This window comes from Toxorhynchites rutilus, chromosome 3 (assembly GCF_029784135.1).
Source record: "Toxorhynchites rutilus septentrionalis strain SRP chromosome 3, ASM2978413v1, whole genome shotgun sequence".
Lineage (NCBI taxonomy): Eukaryota > Metazoa > Arthropoda > Insecta > Diptera > Culicidae > Toxorhynchites > Toxorhynchites rutilus.
In genome coordinates, this window is record NC_073746.1 from 109,887,445 (window position 1) to 109,903,754 (window position 16,310).

Consider the following 16,310-nt stretch of genomic DNA (forward strand, 5'->3'; position numbering starts at 1 on the left):
TTCCAAGCTTGCTATGTTTGACCTGGGTAGCTCTTGGTCGGACACGGAGGGATCATACAATCGTGGAAAATCTTATAATCCAAGGTGTACGGCCAGCTTGGTGGACGGTTCTCATACACCGGCATGGACGAATCGTACGTGAAGTTGAAGTCGTGCAACATCTTGAACATCTTGTTACCACCGATGGACAAGAACGGAGCTCGCATACCACGCACATCTTCCAGCTTGACACCTCCGTATGCGGACAGAATCTCCCGTTGACCGGCGACCTCGCGTGCCCATTTCTTCGGGGAGAATGCTTCACCGAAACTGTGCCTGTTGATTGGACGAATAGAGTTAGGTTAGATAGACCACCCCGGGCAGGTGAACTCTTGCCAACTTACGAAACAGTGTGGGACGCCATCTCGTGCCCATCGGCGTACAAGTTCTGCACCTGGCTGTAGTCGGTCCACTCGTGTGACACGTAGAATGTGGCGGAGATGGGGCACCCGTTCGGGTTGACACGTCCACGCTCGAACAGATCCTGGTACAGCTGCTTGTTCAGATCGTTCACCGAATCGTCGAAGGTGAGCAGCACAATCTGGGGCACCTGCTCGACCTGCATATCCCCGGGGATGTCCTTTCCGCCGCAGTAACAATCGGGCAGCAGGCAAACATCCTTGCGGCACTTGGCAGCGGTCTTGTCCGGAGTTGGCTGTGGGTATAGAGGTTCGGGACGCGTCGCCGGATGACGGTAGATATCGATGAACTCCTGCGCCTTCGAGACGATGGTTTGCGAGGGCTTCAGCGTTGGGCGGGCGCGTCTGTGCGAGAAAGAATGAAAAGGTTTAAACCAGCCCTTCAACGGAGATACCATTGCGTCGACTTACGGTGGGTGAGTTCCTCTGTTGGACGCCACAGTCGACTGGCTGTCGGTAGCATACTGCGAGTTCCCACGGTTACGGTTGTTGTTGTTGTTGCTGCTCACTCTGTAAGCGTGATGGGACATTTAGGCCGTGGGAAGAGACACAAACAGACACAAGAATTAGCTATATTAGCATCACAAGAATAGACAAATGGTTCGGGTTTCCATGCGGGAACTACTGCTAGAAAGCTCATGTCTTATGGATGAGATTAGTTGGTACGTCCGGTGTGGCGTACTGTACTTTTTAACCAGTTTCTAAAGAATTGCCAATCAAACCTGGGCACTACCGGACAAGGCTACTAGTGAGACGTGTGGTAGAACAGCGGTAGCTAATAGATTGTTAAGAGGCAAGCTTCGTTCTAGTAGAAGCACGCTAGGCCGAGGGGGTGATTGATGTGTACCATGAGTCCGTGAAGCTCCAACGGAAATGGATGGGTTCTCTACCACGGCTAGATTCGGTTTCCGGGTTTAGAAGCAACTGGTTAGGATTAATTTCAAGATGTTAGGAACCTTTTAGTGATAATTTTTTGTGTGCATGTGGTGGGGGAATAGGAAAGATCGTGGAGGGGTTCGTCAGAGTAGATTGTCAAGGCAGAAAATGGGTTGATATGTAAAAAAAGGGCTTCGTGAGGAGTGAGTTTGTCGGTGGGATGTGTTGATATATTGATGGCAGTTTCCGGTCGTTGATTGTGTATTTGTGGAATGTTTGGATTGTACGTGGAGTGTAGTTTTAGGGAAGCGACGGGATGGAGATTTCGATACGATGGAGGTGATTCGAGCCGCACACTAAGGAGAGACATCATCCAGGTGCCTCTTGTGATCGCACTGTTGAAGCTGTAGATTCTATTATTAGGTATGTTTGCAGATCGTGGAGCTTATAGGAAGGCTTGTGCATGTAGAACGTTGTTTATTTTGTTGTGTTGAATTGAAGTACTCTGAGTTCGTGCTGTCATTGGGCCTTTCAGAAATCCGTAGTATCGATTCATTGTGTTATTGGATTCCGTTGAGCTGCCCGACAGTATATTCATCCTAATTGATCTGTACAACCGACAAATCGATATGATCCGCTTAGTATTACATCTGTTCATTGGTCCACCTTTGATGTTATTATTTTTAGAGAGTTTGTAATGAATAACAATGATAACAATCCAAGGAAAAGTGAGGGCTCATAAAGGCTCCATCGAGCGTTTCTCCACTGTTTCGAGTGCAATAAAAACTTCGTGAAATGGGATAGGTGTTTTTCAAGTTCACCAAAAAACATGTTCGCAACTTAATTATCAACAGTAGCCTCATTCAGAGCTATATTTTAACGCGACCATGAAACGATAAATTTTGTAATTGTATTTATACATTCTGTCAATTATACACTGGTAATTTGTAATTTAAAATCTCCTGCTGATCATTTTTCAATTTTTTATTATTTTTAAGTTGGTACCACTGTCAAAGGTTTTAATGTCAATTTTAAACGCGATCTGTCATTCAGTTTGTATCTTTTTTATATCTGTGTGTTTTAGATTTAGCGTAATATGAATTTGATACGCTTATTATACATTATTATACATTATTTCATACAATTTTTGACAGATACCGAATCGAAGGTAGTAATATTACACTTTCGCCAAATGGGAAAGTGGCCTGAAACTTGTCTGAACTGTTAAAACTGTAGAAGAAAATTATATATGGAAACCTTCAAAGAGCCAGGTTGAATGTGATGACATTGATAACACATCAAATCATGCTTGGCCTACCATTAAAACATTCAAAAGAGAAAGACCTCATTATGAGGAATATATTGCAATATATGGAATATATTGTTGAAAGTGAAGACGAAAGTGGATAATCGCCAGCAGTGAAAGTCCCTTTTCTTAGACCTAGGATTGTGAACGGACAGAAATTAAGTAAATGAAAAATTAAATCAAATTGTTATTTCAGTATAACCTGCATATAAAGGGTGTGTCACATCAAATTGCATCACGGAAAAAACGCTGTAGAAATTAAATTTTTAGGAATTATATCTTCAGCTTTCGCTTATAATCAGATAAGAGTGTATAGATCACGTTGGCCATGTTTCACTGTCAATTTTTCGTAAATTTGGAAAAATGTCGTCGAACGAAAAAGAGCGTCGTGAATTAATCCTGTGCACTCATTTCGAGAATCCGGAGTCGTCACATCGGAACATCGGTAAGATGCTGGGAATCGTCCAATCCACGGTCAGCAGAGTACTAAAACGATACTTCGAGAACCTAACCATCGACCGGAAGGTGAAGAACGGCAAAAATGGATGCTCCGTCAGTGAAAAAGATCACAAGCGCGTAGTTAAGCAGTTTAGACGTGATCCGAGAAGTTCGGTCCGGGATGTCGCCAATAAGCTGAATTTGTCAAGTTCATTCGTCCAGCGGACCAAGCAGCGGGAGGGCCTGCGTACATACAAGGTTCAGAAGGCTCCTAACCGCGACGAAAGGCAAAACATGGTAGGGAAGACGTGAGCCCGGAAACTGTACACCGAAATGCTGACGAAGCCGCATTGCCTGGTAATGGACGACGAAACTTTCGTCAGCTGCCGGGCCTGTTGTTCTTCTCCGCAGAGGACAAATTCAGCGTTCCGGAGGAGATTCGCAAGCAGAAACTATCCAAGTTTGCCAAAAAGTACATGGTGTGGCAAGCGATCTGCTCTTGCGGAAAGCGGAGCGCCCCCTTCGTGATGACCGGCACGGTAAACGGGCAGGTTTACCTTAAGGAGTGCCTACAGAAGCGCTTACTACCTCTATTGAAGCAGCACGAGGGCCCGACCATCTTCTGGCCGGATCTCGCTTCGTGCCATTATTCAAAGGACGTGTTGGAGTGGTACGAAGCCAACGGGGCCAAAGCTTCGTGCCAAAGGAAATGAACCCGCCCAACTCGCCGGAGCTTCGCCCAATAGAGAAATATTGGGCGATTATGAAGCAGGCCCTCCGGAAGAACCCAAAAGTTGTCAAATCGGAGGCGGACTTCAAGAGAAAATGGATTTCTGTTCAAAAAAAACTACAACCTGACGTTGTACAGAACCTTATGGACGGGGTAAAGAGGAAGGTGCGAGCATACGGGCTTGGGCTCAGAGTATGAATAAAAAGAAAATGCCAAAAGTTGTTTAATAGTTTTTATTTTACTGTCTAAAATTTTCAAAAGGATCGGTCTACTGGGCGAATTTCTACAGCGTTTTTTCCGTGATGCAATTTGATGTGACACACCTTTTAGTTCGATAATAATTAAAAAAATCTTCTACTGTTTAACACACTGCAGCCCATGAAATCCAATGCAATATTCTGTCATTCTCAAAACACTAATTGACAGTTTTCAATGCTATCTTTATACATTAAGTATGTACAATACAATTTCACGAAACGAATCATCGTCCATTTTTTGTATTTCTTCTAAACTAGCAAAGTGTTGTTCAGCTAATCCGTGCGCCAGGAGGAAAATTAGAGCTTCCTTAACTACTTTCACTAAAGCATAGCAGGCCTGAGCTGATTATTTTGAAACCAATGCATAGTTAAATTCAATCTCCTGTTGTCGGTAGTTATGATTATTTTTATATTTGAAACGTCCCAAACCCGTTGAAACGGCCATTTGGAGTTTTGAAAAAAAATCTATTGGTGAATTTTTGATTCTCTGTCAACAATTCGACGAATAAAGGATCTACAAAAAATGCTAATTTAGTTGCTAAGGCTTTCGAGGTGTCGCTTTACAAAATTTCCTAATATTCTGTTCGCTCTTTTGTGGTATTATCATTCGTTATTTTCTTTTCCATCGTATCAACACAGAAATATAGGGGAAATCAGGGAAAACCGACACTCCCTAATTTTTTCAGTTAGAAGCAATTTTTCGAAAATTTTCCGATGTCATTTCTTACGTTTCGAGTCATCCCACAGCTGCGGAAGTCGCTTTGCTGTCAAAACAAACAAAACAGAACCGGTTAGCAAACAGGAGACAGTCAATGTGAAATTCCGCTCGTGGAATTCATGTGTTTATGTCGGAAAATTTTGGAAAATTCGATACATTTATGAGCTTAATTCATTGTAGATCATTGTTCAGTGTAGTTTGTGAGACGGTAGGCGGTATTGTTGCTTATCAATGCTAGAAAACATTGTTTTGAAATTTCGAGTCCATTCGGGGTAATATCGACACCTTCAGTCAGGGTAAAACCGACACCTGGTTTGTGTTTTACAGACAGGAAAAATGTGTTCTTACTTTTTGTAGATGCCTCGTGTTCATATTCGAAAGACAAAACAGCTGAGCTGAACTGATAAAACAGCCAAAACCAACGTTGAATCGGGCATGTCAACAAAAAAGCCTGGCAGAGATTATGGTATCCGTTCGTTTATCGTTCATCGGCTCATTTCACGTGGATGTTCACCTAAAGGTAGGTTACCCGTGAACGTGAACGCGGACATACACTTTTTAATTAATAATTCAACAGTCCATATATAAAACGCGAGGAAAACATCTTGAAACGATAGAAAGAAACATTTTCTAGTACAAAAACATGTTTAAACGCAATTCATATTGATAAAAGTGGATTGATTCAATATTTCACAACGATTCTGAATTTCCACCGTGGAATCGAGATGTTGGTGAACTCGCCATAGTTCACCGACTTCGGTGAACGTGAACGTGGAAACAGTGGTGAATATAGACGTCAAAATGTTTCCTCGTTTATGTTCACGTTCGAATGTCTCAAAGCATTCTGAAAATTAATTCACCGTGAACTGTAATGGGCACCTTACACGCTCAAACTGATTGACAATAAGTGTCTTCAATATCGTGACAGCTAGGCTTTCGACATCCGATCTAACCTCAATCAATATTTTGCCACCTTACACGGTCAAGGTCGCCCTCAACCTGAGACAACGAAAATATCCGCGATGGCTAGTGGCGACATTATCAGCTTGGGATTCAAACTATTCTCCATCAGATTAGAAGGCTAAAAGGCATTTTTCAATTGGTAAAATTTGAATGAAAATATCTACTTGGTATTATTTAATTAGTTGAAGCGCATAGTCCTAACTCTAACTTAACCTATATTCTATAAATTTTCAGATATTCCTTCTAAAATTTATTATTATTATATAACGTCAGTTTCAGATACAATTTTTGTATGGGATTTTCTCAACACTTGCAGAAAAAAGTGATTTGCATTCATATAGAATACTAATTTGATTTGGAAAAGTTAATTTTCGTTTATAATTTAAAACTCGTTTAACACTTTAAAACTCGTTTTTCCTTCTCAAAAACACATCATAATACTCGCTTCACAAATACAGACTGATCCTTTCAGTTTCAGGGATACCAGATTATTTTGGATTGCGAAAATATATGCAAATTATATTATCTGCAAGCAAATGTTTTTATTCGATAAATAAGACTACGACAGTAGAACCCCGATTATTTGTATCTGAATCTGTACCCCGATTATCTGTATCTGTATCTATTTCTGTATTGATGAAACATAGTTTCTATGTTTAAACATCATCCCGACTCTTCGCGGATAATCGGGATTCTACTGTAACTTGAAATAACACGTGATGTTTTTCCACCTGTGATTTTCCCAGATCTTCCCATTCTCCAAATTTTATAGCGGATTGTGAAGAAACACACAACTTAGACTAAAGTGGCTGCCCCGCTGGCTAGCGCAAAGAATGACCGAGTTCAATGTTAAAAAATTCCTAAGACGTTGTTAATTTTCATTCACTCTCTCACCATCACATTGTCAGTTTACTTTGAGGTTTTGATTTGTATCGCGAAAAGTACTGTATTTTGCTATTTCAGGTACAGTAATTTACATTTAATGCGACATTTTTCTAATTAGACAGACCTGTATGCGACACGTTTAGTTAGACATTTTTGTAAACATCGAGTTCGGGCCCAAATTATGGCCCCACATTGAAATTCGCCGCCAGACGTCGACGCTGTACCACTCTCATCTTCAATGTCCAATTACAGGTCAAATCGCCTCCAATGCGACACTGAGTGGTTCCTCGGCATGTCGCATTAAATGTAAATTACTGTATTAGTTTTCCAAACCAAAAGCTTTCATTTATGATTCCTACAATTTCAGAAGTTTATAAATTTTAATTGCAATCGCAAAAAAGACTAACAAACATTGAATGTCCGCTTGCAAATCTGGCAACTCAGTCTGGAAGTCTGTGAGGTAAAACGTCATCATCATGCATCCATATGAAAGAAAATCCGGATTTCTGCGTTGTCGGCCATGTTCAGCTGTCATTATGCTCTCAAATGTCATCATATTGTCAATAAAATTGACCGTGTAAGGTCCGCTTAAAAGGATATGTTCAGCAATTCTCAAGTTTTCAAAAAAGATTTTGATATGGATGCAATTTCATCCAATCGGATCTCTGCACGGGTTGAAAAACTTCGTTGCTTCGGGTTGATTCGTGAACAACTGTATATTTTATCTGAATTACTTCATTGAAGCTCGATGTTTATTTACTTCACGTTTACTGCCGAACTTTTAATATGAACGTGAACGTGAACAAAAACGTTCTATTCACCACGATTTTTTGAGTTGTTTGTTCGCAATGTAGTTCACCGTGAAATGATCGTACTATTCCACCACCTGTTCAAGTTCACCTTCACGAGAACTCTAAACCAGGCTTAAGCTGGGATCTTAAAGTGTCCACACAGCATATAGCTAACCTCTTAATGATTTGAAATTATTATAAAATTTTTGTATTATTTTCTTCAAGGTTGTTGGATTTTCCCAACAGGGTGACGATCTCACCCGCGCTCCCATTTATTTCCCCTTGAAAACATCAATTTATTTGTTCTATCAAATTTCGTTCGTTCGTTCTACTCAAAAAATGATCAACAGATACTGTAGAATGGTTAATAAACAGTTGAAGAGAGGTACTGTAACGATTTGAAGTCGAAGACACATGGTAGATCTTGCGAATATATGGAAATCCTTAGGGTCGATTTTACCCTGATTTCCCCATGTCTAGTCTAGAATTCTGAACACGAGCAAGGGCAAGTTTCCATGATGTCATGCTGCTTTATTGAATTGCATCTGCAACAAAAGATTGAATTGATTTCATCAGAAGACATTGAAAAAATATAGTTTATGAATCAAAATATGCAATGAAAATAACTACGATGTAAACATTTTAGAGAAAACATACAATTTAGGTTATTCCTTGCATCAAATGTTATTTTGAATGTTATATTTTTGTATCCTTCTTCTTTTTCATATGTTAACAAACCACTTCTAAAAAAAGTTAAAAGGCCGTGTCCGAGATACGACCACATAACTGGTGTAGGATTACGTTACGATATTTGTTGAATGTTGGTTTCTAATGCCTTTGAAAAATATACACCGCTTGCAGGGTTTCTGATGACGCAACCGATATTTAATTTTGTACCCCTCAAATGATTCCCGAGAGACGTAATCCTACGTCAAAAAGAGCAATTGAGCAGCTCAATGAAGTACACCGGTTTGCCTACTTCTAAGCCACATTTGGCAAATAAGTCAACTGAGTTTGGATTTGGGACCTATCATTAAATCTCATTTTGGATCTCAGTTTGTTCGGCTGAGCATGAGAAGTAGTCTACGATATGCGTCATGTAAATTTGGGACACACGCTTATGCAAGTTCAAGCTCATGAAGCCCCTCTATATGTATTCATACACGGCTTGGTAGGGGAACCCGGGGCAAGAGTGCCACCTTAAGCTAATACGCATTTTTGAATGCTCTTTTGTTATTTTTTTCCTTTTTTTGCTGGTTTGTTCTTTTATACTCCTATTTAGGTGTAGCTATGCATCAAATTGTTCAAAAGTTATGTTTACTATGAAAATGTTTCATTTACAAAAATGATGTTTTTGGCTTGTATTTTTCCAGTACGGGGCAAGAGTGCCAATCTTATAAAAATATAATTTTTGATGAAAAAAGCACTGTGAAATTCACGGTGGTTCCAAAGAACGCAAACTCAAGTTCTGGTGGCGTTCACGAAACCCGGCAAACCAATCTTCTCCGGCCAATTTGGATGTTTTGTCGAAAGTGTGATCTAAATTATTTCACTCTGCGATTTTATACCCTAGGTTCGGGATGTCGTGTGTTGTCAGCCCATAAAATAACTTCTGCATATTAAGGATGTGACTCACGAGTTAGTCTTCCTGTTGTTTAGAAAACACAGTTTTAAAACGGCCTAACTTCTGCACATATTCGGCCAATGTTCTTCTGGGCAAACTATATTCCTCCGCAGCTCGTCTCCATGATTTGCAGAATGTACGGCAACAACCATAGTTTCCATCTGCCACTGGTTTCGGAACGAAATCCGTTCATATTTACAAACCATGACCACAACAAACACAACCACGATTACACTATATGCGTTTGACAGATCGAATTCGAGGTTACGACTATGGCATTTTTATCCCGGTAATAATGGCTCCTTTTGCCCCGGATGTTGAAAGATAACAAATTTATTTTTTATTGAATTAAATGCGTACGATTTAAATTAGTTCATACAGTAAGTTGAAGAAAAATTATTATTCTATTTGTATTTATGGGTGGAGTCATGCAAACATATAGAAACTGATTTAATTTTTAATTTTTAACGTTAATTTGCGCCTGTGCGTTTTTATATAGATTGCAGTTGTAAGGAGCTCAGTTAGTATTTATCTGTTTTCCAATAAAAAATATTTAAGGTCCTGGCTGATAATATGTGAGATATATGCAGTATCTGTAGAACCAAAGTTCTGTAGTTAAATAATTGTAAAAGATGAACATAGGCAAAATAATCAGATGGGTACTCTTGCCCCGGGTTCCCCTATTATCAGACCACGCGTGCATTACGAAAATCATTGCCTGGATTTTTGAAAAAAAAAAAACAGTTTTATTTGAGCTATGTTACCAACGCCAGTTTGTTGTGGAAACAGCGAATCTTAATTGCGTTGGCGGTTGTCGTATTTCCATAGGGAATCAGTTTCCAATTATTTTCTCCAAAATGCCACCATTGAGCGGAGCATAAGGAAGCATCAGGAAGAAGAGTTCTACACATTTTTCGACCTTGTAGCATGAGTCGTCAAGGAAAAAATTCTTACTGATGGATTTGTGTCGTATACCACATTATTTCTTTGAAAGTTTGAAGGCATATTATTTTCATGAGCTCAGAACCAAAAACTATGAATAATTATGAGCAACTTTCTCTTCGATTGTGTGAAATGAGACGCACGACCTATGCCGGTTCCCAGTTTGAGTCGTGGAAGAGACAGTCATACTTTTTTTTTTGTAATAGATTTATTCTTGTGTATTGACAATAAGGCGATATATCGCTAATGGGGAAAAAAATACAAATCACAAATCGCTCAACAATTCGGCAAACACCGGATAATTTTCATGTTTCAATTTTTCTGGTACCGTCATCCGGGGGCAAATGGATCACCGGGATGAAATTGATCAAACGTATTACTGAATACAAACATAAATGTTCAGAGGTATTATGCATTTTAATTTTAAACCTTTTGAGTTTGTCATGTTCAATAATCATCTGAAGGTTATTTTTGTCAATGGCTATCAACGAATCACTTATTAAATTGTATAAAAAATTAATATTTTTCTAAATAGCACTTTCGTTTTCATTTTTAACTATTGTAAAGAAACATATTTTCAACACATCAAAACAATATTTATAGACGCTAAACATATTAGGCTGTCAGAAAAGTTCTGCGAGGTGTCGTTGTAAGCGCGTAGTTCTAGTTGTATTCATTGTATCGAGTCATACTATAGCTTGTTGCAAAGGTATTTTTGCGCGCTATAATATAGTTCTTGACAGTGTTTTGTTTGGTTAAGTCGTTCGTGAGTTATAGTGTCGCAAATATGGATCAAAATAAAGAGAAAATCCGACATATTTTACAGTATTACTATGACAAAGGCAAAAATGCATCTCAAGCTGCCAATAAAATTTGTGCAGTTTATGGACCCGATACAGTTTCCATTTCCACCGCACAACGATGGTTTCAACGTTTTCGTTCTGGTGTAGAGGTCGTCGAAGATGCGCCACGCTCTGGAAGGTCTGTCGTCGAAAATTGCGACAAAATCGCTGAGTTAGCCGAGAAAGACCGGCATAGAAGCAGCCGTAGCATCGGCCAAGAGCTGGGGATAAGTCATCAAACCGTTATTAACCATTTGAAGAAGCTTGGATTCACAAAGAAGCTTGATGTATGGGTGCCACACACGTTGACGCAAAAAACATCTTTGACCGTATCGACGCATGTGAATCGCTGCTGAATCGCAACAAAATCGACCCGTTTCTGAAGCGGATGGTGACTGGCGATGAAAAGTGGGTCACTTACGACAACGTGAAGCGCAAACGGTCGTGGTCGAAGCCCGCTGAAGCGGCTCAGACGGTGGCCAAGCCCTCATTAACGGCCAGGAAGGTTCTGCTGTGTGTTTGGTGGGATTGTCTAGGAATAATCTATTATGAGCTGCTTCCCTATGGCCAAACGCTCAATTCGGACCTGTACTGCCAACAACTGGACCGCTTGAAGGTAGCACTCATGAAGAAGAGGCCATCTTTGATAAACAGAGGCCGCATTGTCTTCCATCAGGACAACGCCAGGCCACACACTTCTTTGGTGACGCGCCAGAAGCTCCAGGAGCTCGGATGGGAGGTTCTTTTGCATCCGCCGTATAAAGGGTGTGTCACATCAAATTGTATCACGGAAAAAACGCTGTAGAAATTCGCCCAGTAGACCGATCCTTTTGAAAATTTTAAACAGTAAAATAAAAACTATTAAACAACTTTTGGCATTTTCTTTTTATTCATACTTCGAGCCCAAGCCTGTATGCTCGCACCTTCCTCTTTACCCCGTCCATAAGGTTCTGTACAACGTCAGGTTGTAGTTTTTTTTTAACAGAAATCCATTTTCTCTTGAAGTCCGCCTCCGATTTAACAACTTTTGGGTTCTTCCGGAGGGCCTGCTTCATAATCGCCCAATATTTCTCTATTGGGCGAAGCTCCGGCGCGTTGGGCGGGTTCATTTCCTTTGGCACGAAGGTGACCCCGTTGGCTTCGTACCACTCCAACACGTCCTTTGAATAGTGACACGAAGCGAGATCCGGCCAGAAGATGGTCGGGCCCTCGTGCTGCTTCAATAGTGGTAGTAAGCGCTTCTGTAGGCACTCCTTAAGGTAAACCTGCCCGTTTACCGTGCCGGTCATCACGAAGGGGGCGCTCCGCTTTCCGCAAGAGCAGATCGCTTGCCACACCATGTACTTTTTGGCAAACTTGGATAGTTTCTGCTTGCGAATCTCCTCCGGAACGCTGAATTTGTCCTCTGCGGAGAAGAACAACAGGCCCGGCAGCTGACGAAAGTCCGCTTTGACGTAGGTTTCGTCGTCTATTACCAGGCAATGCGGCTTCGTCAGCATTTCGGTGTACAGCTCCCGTGCTCGCGTCTTCCCCACCATGTTTTGCCTTTCATCGCGGTTAGGAGCCTTCTGAACCTTGTATGTACGCAGGCCTTCCCGCTGCTTGGTCCGCTGGACGAATGAACTTGACAAATTCAGCTTATTGGCGACATCCCGGACCGAACTTCTCGGATCACGTCTAAACTGCTTAACTACGCGCTTGTGATCTTTTTCACTGACGGAGCATCCATTTTTGCCGTTCTTCACCTTCCGGTCGATGGTTAGGTTCTCGAAGTATCGTTTTAGTACTCTGCTGACCGTGGATTGGACGATTCCCAGCATCTTACCGATGTCCCGATGTGACAACTCCGGATTCTCGAAATGAGTGCACAGGATTAATTCACGACGCTCTTTTTCGTTCGACGACATTTTTCCAAATTTACGAAAAATTGACAGTGAAGCATGGCCAACGTGATCTATACACTCTTATCTGATAATAAGCGGAAGCTGAAGATATAATTCCTAAAAATTAAATTTCTACAGCGTTTTTTCAGTGATGCAATTTGATGTGACACACCCTTTAGTCCGGACCTTGCACCAAGTGACTACCACCTGTTTTTGTCCATGGCGAACGAGCTAGGTAGTCAGAAGTTAGCCACAAAAGAGGCCTGTGAAAATTGGCTATCCAAGTTTTTTGCCAATAAGGAAGCGAGCTTCTATAACAGGGGTATTATGAAGTAGGCATCTCGTTGGGAACAAGTCATCGAACAAAACGGCGCATATTTGACTTAAAACAGATGATTGTAACTAATTTTATGAACAAATGAAAATTTAAAAAAAATACCGCAGGACTTTTTTGACAGCCTAATATTGATTCACTTCTAGCCGATGATTAGCCGATATAAGATGAGTTGAATAAGTAATCAAATACTTACTATTACTATTCAAACAAGCGAGGGAAAACTATTTTGCAAAAAAGCACCACGAACGACCAGAACCGAATCCCATCATGCGACATATTGAACGTCTTGGTTTCTCAAAACTAGCTCATTGGTGGCCTTTTCAAGGGTTTTTGGACACATTAGAATAATACGAATGGTCTCCGGATGACCTGCAGATCAGTGTTTTAATCGAGTTATGGAAAGGCATGCACCACACCTTTAGGTGGATTCAATTAGGTTTTTGTATCCTCAAACCCTTGAATTATCATTCAATTGACCGCAGGCGAAGAAAATTTTTATTTTCTATACATTTTTGTGCATATGACACTAGAAAATCTCGAGAAACATACATTGATCAATTTCACCCCGAAGCTACATTTTGAAATTTTACGATAAAATATTTCGAAAACAACACTTGAAGATTTTTTTGAGCGAAGCTCTCCATAATGTTTTGTGACCGTAGCACCAGTACTGATTTTCAAAATAATTGGATATACATCTAACAAAAACTTTCGGAAATATTCAGATTTTTCTGAAAACTGTGATCAATTTTCCCCCGGTTTATGGTACTCATAAACATCCATTGCTGATAATTGAAAAATCGAAGAACTCTCGATGTTTCAAAGCGGAAACTATTTCTTGAATGCTTCTAAAATCAGTTTGTTCTGGAAGTTCCCGAAAAAGACTACAACCTAGGGGCATTCCGATAAGAGATAACTGCATTGCGCACCATTGCTTGTGGGGATGAAATTTCCTCTGGCGATGGATTGATTAAAGATTGTCCAACGCCAACGGAATGATTATCAGGGACAAATCCAAAACATAGAAGTAATATATCGAGAAAAATTAGAAATGCCAATCATGCTAAATTCAGAAATACTGGACAAGGCACTGAAAATAATAACATTCAATTATCTAGCAAATTTAATATTGGCAGCACGTCAACCGCAATCACAAAATCTTGGAAGCCATTTTATGTGGTCCAAAACAAATATGTATTTGGTTAATGAAGACAGAATTTCTGTATACACCTTATTTATGATTACTGATCATGGATGATCACTGGATGAAGATGAAGAAAAAAAGAAGAATAGTTACAGTAATCAATCGGGAATAGCGGCTCTGAAAAACAGAATGCAATTCATACACAACTTCAGTTCTAAATTTGAATAATACGATAGAATGGGAAGAACGAAATAACTTAAAATTAGCTACAATGTCTTTCACACAATGTCTTCGAGAAAACAAAAAAATTGCTATGAGAAAAGCACTGCAACTATAATTTCGTTATATCATGTTTTACTGTGTTGTTTTGCGATTCCATGTGATAAATATTGTAATACATGTTTTGCTATAAATTTTGCATGTTGCACGGAAAAAATGTTTAAATCATACATATTGGAGGGAAAAAAAGATTTTTCGTTTAATAAAAATATCTTTTTCGAATATATCACGTTTCCATTTTATCACGCGAAATGTTTTTTGGTGTGATATAATCGAGACGTCACTGTATTTAGTCACAATCGTTATGTGCAATACGTGAGAACAGCAATACACTTCAATCTAGGATATTTTTTTTTCTTTTAAGATGAGTTTGATTTTATGAGTTTTAATATTTGACGAGACTTTTAAACAGAGCTTCTAAGTACATGATTCGTAGGTCTAAAACAAAAATGCTATTATAAATGTAGCACTTCATGTGGATCGACTATTTTGTGTTTTTTTCACAAGAAAAAAGGCATGTGATTCTCATTATGCTAAACGTCCATTATGGAAGATGTTGTTATGTGAAATTTGCTGCCCCTGTTCGTTCATTCTATGTCATCAGAACAGATAAAAAATCACAACGCATCACAATCAAATTACGTCACATCACAAGGGAAATGGCGCTTACGCCACTCCGTTTTGAAGCTTTTACGGGGTTATTTTTTCATATTTCTTTAAAACTTCGTAGTCGTTTGAAAGGATTTGGTATTCTTTATCGATCTATAACATAAAAAGTAAAATGTCAATTTTGGTCATTTCGCGAGATTACGGCAGTCCCGCAGTTTTTCTTTTTCTTACTCTTTTTTTAAATACAATTACAAAAATTGTACTTTTTACACACTTAGGACACCTAGGAATGAAGTAGTAGATGACGCTTAGAATAAGTCATGATTGATTAAATTTAATGTATGTAAACCATTAAATTTATTGTTCTGAACATTCGATCCTCTGAATAGTCTTTTTGTTCTAGTCTGTTAAGAATTACCTTATCCTTCCAGATTTTCGGATACCTTTCGGAGCAATTCAGTCCAAGCGTTTTTATCAGTTCACCCTTTCAGCTATTCTTCCCCAGGAAATGTACTCATTCAGCTGATGAATTAAAAAAAACGACGATACTAATCACCGAACTCAACCAACCCCCGTTTAAGTATATGTAATCTACAAGCACCAGTGGGCAGCCAAAGCGCAAAGCAGAGGGCTCAGAATTATCTGGCACATTCAAGGACAATCTGGGTTCGATTCATGTCTCCCTCGTCCACCTGGATCGAGTGGAATGGATAACATACTGGCTGGATATTCTACACTACAGTTAACATATGGCACTCTCCAAAAGCAATCCCTCACTCGAAAAGCTTCTTTGTCCCGAGAAGAGCTGAACAGGCTGAACACTCCACCAACTACTACTATGTATCCGGTTGTCGGGTTAGCCGTAAACTCACCCACACAAACACACAACTATAAATTAACACAACTATTGGCCAGTGGGGCGGGGGATATAGAACATAATATGTGAGAATGAGGTTAGAGAGTTCTGCAACCTCTGCAACGATTGCCAAAAAGGGCGGGATGGTGGTGGTGGTTTTTGCAAACTACTACGGTAAGTTGTGTGAGAAGAGTGGGTGAAGGTGGAAATAGTGGGCTCATGTGGCAGCTGGTGATTTGGCGGTGGTATTTGCGCTTATCGGTGTTATTAGACGATACTAAATACTTTCACTTGAATTTGGCACAGGTTTGGTATCGATTGTGTTGGTTTTGCCTGAATGGGTTGTTGTTGTTAAGATAGATAGCAAACATG

General features: G+C 39.9%; 1 protein-coding gene across 3 annotated transcripts in view; it reads right to left on the reverse strand.

Moving 5' to 3' along the window:
• The window catches only part of LOC129780566 (mucin-2), a 437,053-nt gene that overhangs the window by 15,238 nt on the left and 405,505 nt on the right, over positions 1 to 16,310 (reverse strand). For all 3 annotated transcript variants that reach the window (XM_055788951.1, XM_055788949.1, XM_055788952.1), the window contains 3 exons: positions 870 to 968; positions 384 to 803; positions 23 to 315 (listed from right to left, as the gene is read on the reverse strand). In XM_055788951.1, the coding sequence (XP_055644926.1) occupies positions 23 to 315; positions 384 to 803; positions 870 to 968 (812 nt within the window). The remainder of the gene's footprint in view (positions 1 to 22; positions 316 to 383; positions 804 to 869; positions 969 to 16,310) is intronic.